At 65.2% G+C, this 7,817-nt stretch overlaps 3 protein-coding genes across 3 annotated transcripts; 1 reads left to right on the forward strand and 2 right to left on the reverse strand.

The window, feature by feature from the left end:
- Window positions 1–288: 288 nt before the first annotated feature.
- Window positions 289–2,515, forward strand: MNEG_11744 (hypothetical protein; the record flags this gene model as incomplete). The annotated part of the gene is made up of 5 exons (XM_014039782.1): window positions 289–297; window positions 681–783; window positions 1,006–1,181; window positions 1,395–1,597; window positions 1,837–2,515. 5 exons carry the CDS (start codon window positions 289–291, stop codon window positions 2,513–2,515), a joined length of 1,170 nt encoding a protein of 389 aa, XP_013895236.1.
- Window positions 2,516–3,176: 661 nt separating this feature from the next.
- On the reverse strand, window positions 3,177–5,965 carry MNEG_11745 (cyclin-dependent kinase 20; the record flags this gene model as incomplete). Its single annotated transcript, XM_014039783.1, has 6 exons — window positions 3,177–3,339; window positions 3,806–4,019; window positions 4,435–4,854; window positions 5,127–5,271; window positions 5,587–5,742; window positions 5,891–5,965. 6 exons carry the CDS (start codon window positions 5,963–5,965, stop codon window positions 3,177–3,179), a joined length of 1,173 nt encoding a protein of 390 aa, XP_013895237.1.
- A 1,269-nt stretch (window positions 5,966–7,234) lies between these two features.
- On the reverse strand, window positions 7,235–7,612 carry MNEG_11746 (hypothetical protein; the record flags this gene model as incomplete). The annotated part of the gene is made up of 1 exon (XM_014039784.1): window positions 7,235–7,612. The coding sequence occupies one exon, from the start codon at window positions 7,610–7,612 to the stop codon at window positions 7,235–7,237; it is 378 nt and encodes a 125-aa protein (XP_013895238.1).
- Between the last annotated feature and the right edge of the window lie 205 nt (window positions 7,613–7,817).

Consider the following 7,817-nt stretch of genomic DNA (forward strand, 5'->3'; position numbering starts at 1 on the left):
CCCCCCTAGAGGGGCCTCTTCGCTTCGTATTTGTGGTGGACTCGGCTGTGGATCCTGCAGCGCAAGAGGTGACGTCCTTGCTGCAGTGGCGACGAGAACAGCAGCAGCAGCTGCAGCAGCAGCAGCAGCAGCAGCAGCAGCAGCAGCAGCAGCAGCAGCGGCAGCAGCAGCAAGCCCAAGCAGCGGAAGAGCAGCAGGAGCAGCAAGACGGGCCGCGGCTCACGCCACACCGCTACGGCCTCCGTCCCAGACGCAGCCTGTCGAACGGGGCAGCGACGACCGGTGCAAATGCTGCGAGTGCGTCGCCGAGGGCATCGCGGCCGCGCCAGGCTGCCGAGGCAGGCGCGGCGGCAGCATATGGCGACGCCCTGATCGTCGCGGGCCGCGCCACGACCTGCAGCCAGAAGATACACAGGTGGAGGTGCCGCGTGTACCGCGCGTTGGGGGCCGCTCCTTGCCCCGGGCTGCATCAACAACTCGTTGCAGCATTGCAACCTGCGGGTTGTGTTTGGTTACGTGGCGCCCTGGGGTCGCTCCCTCAACCGAGCCGCTCGACCCCCTGTATAGCCTTCCACCGCTGTGTCGACGCTGGCCCCCGCCGCAGCCTCCTGGCTGGCGTTGATGCGGCGTTGGACGGGGTGGGCGACGGCGTTGCCGCCGAGGATGTCACTAGTGACCAGGGTTACGTGCTGTTCCTGGACGATGATGTGGCGCTGCATCCGGGGACCATCGGGCGGCTGGCGGACGAGCTGGAGAAGGACCCATCCGCCTTTATGGCCACCGGTGGGCGGTGCAGTACCCCGCGGCAGTACAATAAAAGTCCGCGTACCATGCGATGAGTCGTCCATAAAAGCATCATGCTTCCCCCATGCAGGTCCCCCTTCTGTTCATTGAGATTCGCCTGCTCCTGATCAACCCGGACGCACCTTACTCTGTCCGCTTGCGCCCATGAAGCCGACCTTCCCCTGCCCTCTGCTGGGTTGCTTGCACGCGAAACCCCTGCAGGCTACCCCTTCGATTTGGTGGCCCCGGGGGCGGCGCTGCCCGCGTACGCGGTGCTGGTCTACCACCTCCCCCTGAGCATCGGCTTCGCTGTCAGCCGGCGCGCCCCCATCGTGTGGGGGGGCTGCATGATGCTGCGCGCGCGGGAGCTGCGGGGGGACCCGCGCGGACTGCTGCAGGTGAGGCTGCCGAGCCTATTGAGCGAAGCTCCCGCTGGCGCCGGCGCCGGACCGGGACGCTCTCTCATTCCACGGCCTGCGCGCTTGATATTGCAACGCCGTTCGTTGCCCGTGATGCTGTCAGCGTTGCTGCCCCTTCCCGGTTTCTGTTTGGCACACCGAGCCTCAGCGGTCAAGCAGCGTTGGGGCTCCCACAACCGGCGCCACCTCCAGGCCTGGCGTGACGGCGGCTACAGCGACGACCTCTCTCTGGCCGCCCTGTGCACCCGCCTGGACCTGCCCGTCGTGCCGCACCGCGCGGCGCTGCTGCCGCAGCTGCTGGGCGGCGCGGTCTGCGGCAGCTGGAGGGGCTACTGGAACTACCTCAGGCGCCAGCTGTTTGTGCTGGACACGTACCAGGACGACGAAAACCGCCGGTGAGAGGTTTTGTCGGCTCCGTCCTTGCCGCAATCTCCTGTTTATGCAACGCGGCTTCCCTCGTTGACTGCTTACTGCGAGAAGAGACCCAGCCGCGCGCGTGGCCCGCTCTGTGGGTTTCCTTCCACGAAACGACGCACGTGAGCGTCACCCCCGGTGGCTTTGCGCCTGGCCTGACACCCCCCTTGAGACACCCACCCTCTGCTCGAACAAACGTCACCCACACCGTTGTATGCAGGCTGCACTACGCCTTCCTGGCTTGCCATAGCTGGGCCTCTTTCTCCATCGCCTGCAGCCTGCCGGCCGCCCTGCTGCAGCTCGCCTGCCTCGCGGGCCCCTCAGCCGCCGCCTTACTTGCGGCCGCGTGCGACGAACTCGTGCGGCGCTCCCTGCCGCTCGCCGCGGCCGCCTGGGCGCGAACAGCTGCAGCGCTCGGGATTGATGGCGGCAGCGCAGTCAGCGGCTTGTGGGCGGCGCAGGAGGCCGCGGCGGCGCTCGTCGCGGCCGTGTGCCGCTGCCAGGGCCGGCCGCTGTGGCAGGCGGCCGCCCTGTGGCTCTTCGTCTGCTCTGTTGCGCTGGCGCAGTGCTCTCTGGCGTACATGGCGGCCGAGTCGCTCACCCTGATGCGCGCCCTCAGCGAAGAGGGGTCGGGCGGAGGCGGCGGCTCTAGGGACAATAGCAAAACCAGCAGAGCAGAGAAGAGCAGGAAGCACAGCGACGGCGGCGGCGGCGGGGGCAGCGCTGCCATCCTGCGGAAGGCTGGCCCGATCAGCTGGCCGCGGCTGTGGGCGGGTCTGTGGGTGGAGAGCGCCGTGCTGCCGCTGTGCGTGCTGTGGACGCTGTGGCACGACGGGATTGAGTGGTCTGGGATTCGCTACCGCAAGCGGCATGGGAAGGTGGTGGTGGTGGGCGACTAAGCGGCCGGAATGGCCGCCGTCACGAAAGGCCCTGCTGTGCTGCGTTCCTTGTTGCGTGGTCAAGGGCGACGCCCAACTAAGTGTTACCGCTCTATTGCAGCAGTGCAGCGAGCTCTGGTGCCGACAGGAACACAGGAGGGCATCGCTTTGCTCGGCTCCCGCCGCACAGTCTCCGCTAGGCAGGTCAACGCCAGCCAGAACACCTGCGTTTGCTGCGGGGCTCGTGGCATGGCGAGCCGCACGGCTGGCGGTGCTTTGCAGCCGTGGTGCAATTGCAGCAGGGCCCTGCGGGAAGCAGAGGGGGCGGACACATATTCAGCCCAAGTCAGCAGGGCATGCAGCGCGCAGTACCCTGTGGTCATATGAACAGGCGTAAGAGGCGGGTGATCGGCGCCCTGCAAACACTGAAATAATGGACACCCATGACCCCCGCGCAGCCTGAGAGCATGGCGCACCTGCAGGCCAGTGGCCCGCCGTTTCAGGCGCTGCTTCCCTTTGTGACCGCGGCGATGCCGACGGGCTGCTGGCGGCAACTGCGCAGGGCAGGGCAGCGCGGTGCAGCTCGATCACGCGCTGACGCTGGCCCTGGCGACTGCTGATTGCCGCACGACAGGCGACGGGCTTTTGAAGCTTCTTGAGACAAAAAGCGGCGGCCGCCTGCTCAGCTGCCCAACGCTGCCAGGCGCTGCGTGATGTGGTCGTGGCGCGAGAGGGCCGCGTCTGAAAATTGGAGGATCTCTCTGGGTCCGGCTGGGGGCGGCGCGTTTGAGAAGTAGGGGTGCGCCAGCGCCGCGGCCGCGAAGGGGCGGCCGTGTGGGGGGTATCTGAGGGCCGGTTGGAGGTCGCGGATGGTTGAAAAGTGGGGCGCATGATGGTTCGGTTGAGGGGACTGGCACCGCGGTGCCGCACAGGAACACTCGCAAAAGTAGCAGCACTGTGAGGATGAGAGGCACGCGCCAGCAATCCAGAGTTGCACAGCACCATGTGATCTGCAGGAACCCACTTTATCCCTTCGCATCATAGACATCACCTCACACACTGCGCTGTGATGCCCCAACCCATACACGCACTTGCGCAGCAAAGCTCTCAAATGCAACTCCAAGCTGTTGCAGCACCCATCTCCGAACAAGTCTGCCCCCCTCGAAACACAAACACACACACACACACACACACACACACACACAAACACACACACAAGCACGCAAACACCCACCCATCCCCCTCAACATGCAAACACACACACACACACACACACGCGTGCGCGCACACACATGTATGCATATTGCACACCTCAACATGTGGCCTAAAAGGTCCAGTCCATCCTCTGGCGCATCGGGCAGCAGCGCCGCCAGTCCAACACCACTGCTTTCCTCGAAGAGCACCTTGCCCCAGTCCGGCAGCTGCGCTAACTCAGGCCACTCTAAGGTCGAGAAGCTGCCTAGCAGCTGCTGCATCAGCGCGAGCTGCCCGATGTCGCTGCTGCCTGGTATCAGGGGGGCCAAGCCTGGGGCGTGCGTTTGGGTAGGGGCAAGGGAGGGGGTGCTGTGATCGAGTCTGCAAATGGTTGTGTGCATGAGCGTGTGAGTGTGTGAGTGTGTGAGTGTGTGAGTGTGTGAGTGTGTGAGTGTGTGAGTGTGTGTGTGTGTGAGTGTTTGTGTGTGTGCGCGTGTGTCTTGAGGGGATGGGGTTGGGGCATATGCGCAGCGTGTGGCACGCATCATATCTGCGTGGTCAATGAACACCTTCAACAACCCGCACCCACCCTTGTCACTGCTCTAAGGTCATGTGGGTGTACGTGTTTGCTGCCACGTGTCCCCGCAGCAGTGTCTCTCATGCGGCGGACCGCCATCAACAGCCCACCCCCAAGCACCCATCCGCCCCAACCCCAACGCCCCCCCTTAACAGAAAGCACCGCGCACCCAGCAGCTCGGCAAAGACCATGCCGGCGCCCCACATGTCGACGGCCGCGCCGTCGTACTGCTGCGCGCCGTACAGCAACTCCGGGGCGCGGTACCATCGGGTGGCGACGGCGGCGCTGTAGCGGCCGGCAACCGCCGCCGCATCTTCGTATACGGCTGCACGCGGCCGGGGGTTGCCCCCTCCGCTTCCGGACGACTCGGAGCCACCGCCGCCGCCGCTGCTGGCCGCGACGCTTCCCGGACCGGCCGCAGCCGCAGCTGCAGCCGCGAGCGCGGCCGTGCTGGTGCAGCCGACGCTGTCTTGTTGCGCCGCAGCGCCCTCTGGCCCCATGCCGCGTGCGAGGCCGAAGTCTGCGAGCTTCAGGAGTCCTTCGAACGAGATGAGCAGGTTTGAGGGCTTCACATCGCGATGCATCACTCCTGGGTGTGGTTCACGAGCACCAGGGTGGTTGGCAGCGCGGCGGCACGCGGGGCAGCGGTGCCGCTGCTGCATGATGGCGAGCCAACGGCATGCAGGCGCGAAATGTCAGCTAGCCTGCATAGCTATCACAGCTAGTCGGCGGGCGTGCATGCGTGGGGGTCAGTGCCGCCACGCGCAGCGCGCGTGCAGGGCCCGCGAGGCAGTGCCGCCACACAGGCGCCTCAACGGTCTAGCCCTGCCGGCAGCGGCGGGGGCGGCCCGGCTGGCGCACCCGCTGCATGGCAGGCGTCCAGCGCGAGCAGCAGCTGCCTCAGGAGGCCCTTGGTGATCTGGGGCGGCAGCGGGTCGTAGCAGGCGGCGATGAGGCGCGAGAGGTCTGTTGAGCAGAGCTCTTGAACCAAGTACAGCTGAGATCCCTGCTGGGTTGATTTTGAGATTTGGGGTTTACGAGGCAATATAGTGAGCTGGTTGCAGGCAATGTGCTGCAAGATGGTGTGTGACACACATCGTGTTCGATGCTCAGGATGGGTGGCCATTCGGCCAGTCTCAAGTGAGCAACGTTTTAATGCAGGCGTCAGCTGTGCCGCTTGACTAGGCAAGCAGCCAGACAAGCCACTGCCGCAGGCCCGAATCATGAAATTGTGCAGGCTTGATGCAGCCTCAGACACCCGTAGCTGCTGCCGCCCCCCAAAGCACGTACTTGCACCAGGAGCATTCACCGCAAACCCCACCTCAGAGAGGGCCTCCACCAGAGCCACCACGTTGGGGTGCGCCGCCGCCTGCAGCGCGCGCGCCTCGCGCAGCGCAGCGTGCTCGGCGCCCGCCCGTAGGAACACGCGCTTGACGGCGACGCGGCGCCCGGTGGCGCGCTCGACCGCGACGGCCACCTGCAGCGCAGCAAAGGCCCGTTGGGCGCCTTCAGATTGTTCAATGCCACACTCCTGTCCGTGTTTATGACGCTGTGCCCTTGTTCGCGGAGTCTGGAGCTGGGGAGCAGCACATGCGGACTGCGCGAGCGGCGTGCTCAGTGCATACCTCGCCAAAGGCACCCTGCCCGAGCACGCGGACGTGGTGGTAGCGCTTGCGCAGCGTAGGCGGCCACTCGTCCATGAGATACCCTTTATTTGTTCAAGATCTCCGGCTGGATCGCGGCAGTTCGCCGCGGAGAATACTGCTTTGGCTGAGAAATCGGTTTTGGAACCTAGATACTCAACTTGTGTTTCTTTTACAGCATTCTGGTCGACACTGATATTGATACGCGTGCTCTGTACCGCACTGCAGGTGTGCGGGTGTGCAACGCCATGTGGCGTTTCTGGTGGGCTTCAGCCGCCACATCACTAGCCTTTGTTGGTTACAACTGTGTCTACCACAACTTCAGTAGGCTTACTGCATTCAACCGGCTGTCTATCCTCTATCAGCCACCTGAACATCGTCAGGAGTTGACCATGGCCATGTGGCTTTGACCCACTTCGACACCCGGGAGTGTTGTACAGTCAGCGGCCACGCCAGGGTGTGATTGGATTATCACTGGAGCAAACCTATACTCCGTGTGGACCGCTGCCACAATCATGTGCATCGTTGCAACAGGCCAGGACGTGTCTGTTGGTGTGCCGGCCTGTGCCTTGGAACCCCTCTCCTGCAGTGCTGGCCTTGCCAGAGCAGCTGGAGGTCTGGCGTGGACGGGGCTCTCAAACTCCTCGGCATTAACCCCACGCTTGGCTACATGTGGGTGTGGAGTGTGCCGTTGACACGCGGCATCCACCTCATATTCATGATGAGGTGGCCCAGTGCGAGGGATGAGGGATCTATGGCCCCCAACGAACAGCGAGCATCCTGTCTACCAAAGCAAACTAGTGTGGCGAAACGCCATCGTCCTGCTGTAGAGAGAAGTGTGTAGTGGCTTGCGGTCGCTGCAAAACACGTCGGCTTGGTGACGGTGCAGCGCCCAGAGCACCGCACCAGCCGGTGGCTGGCTGGAGCCCGCCCAGAAAGGCGTCCCCGCTCATCTGATGTCAGCATGAGGTGTGGCCAAGGGAAGATGGACGCAGGCGCAAACACAGCCCGGGACCCTCGCAGCCGCGAAACATTTGGGCAGCCGCGAAAGCCCAGGGAAGCGGACAACGAGGAATATGCTGGAACTGGGAGGGGCTGGGGCCAAGGGCGCGCAGCAGCCTTTGCCAACCACCCAGCACCGCATATGATATGTCTGCTTGGTGTGAGGGGATGTTTGTTGCACACAAAGGGCAGCTGTGCCGAAACACTCGTATCAGGCATGTATATTGGTGTGAGCGTGGGGTACATGGGGGCAGAGTTGTGGGTTCCCTTGTGGCAAACTGCGACCAGCAGCGAGGGCTTCATACCATACACGGCGGCCACGCCTCACATCACGTCAACTGCCATGAGCTGCGGCGCGTCCGCGGCAGCGCCCGTCGCGGCCCGCCCTCGGGCGTCGCCCCCGTCCGTCCCCGGCTGCTGCGCCTCGTGCAGCGCGCACGACGCCGCCTGCTGCCGCTGGCGCGCCCCGGCCTCGCCCTGCTGCTTGCGCGGCGGCGCGGGGGCCGCCTGCGCCTCGTCCTGCTGCTGTCTCTGCTGCTGCTGAGCCGAGATTGGCGCCGTGGCAGCCCCCTGCTGGCGCTCGCGCTGCTGCTGCTGCTGCTGCCCCTCCGTGTATCGCGACAGGAGGTACGAGAAGCTCTCCCCCGCGGGCCCGCTCTTCGTCGCCGCCAGCACCACATCAAACGCGCGCTTGGTCGCCATCCGCGCGCGGTCGCTGTGCAGCGCGACAGACTGCAGCGCCTTCGCCAGGTCGAGCCACGCGCGCCCCACCGCAGGATGGTCGCGCCCCAGCGCCTTCTCCGCCGACTCGATGGTCGCCTGCCACTCGTCCAGGCGCGACAGGTCCTGCGCCGTCTTCGGGCTCGGCGGCGCCGCCGGCGTCGGCGGCGCGGCCGCGGCGCCGTCC

Source organism: Monoraphidium neglectum (assembly GCF_000611645.1).
Source record: "Monoraphidium neglectum strain SAG 48.87 unplaced genomic scaffold scaffold02887, whole genome shotgun sequence".
Taxonomy (NCBI): domain Eukaryota; kingdom Viridiplantae; phylum Chlorophyta; class Chlorophyceae; order Sphaeropleales; family Selenastraceae; genus Monoraphidium; species Monoraphidium neglectum.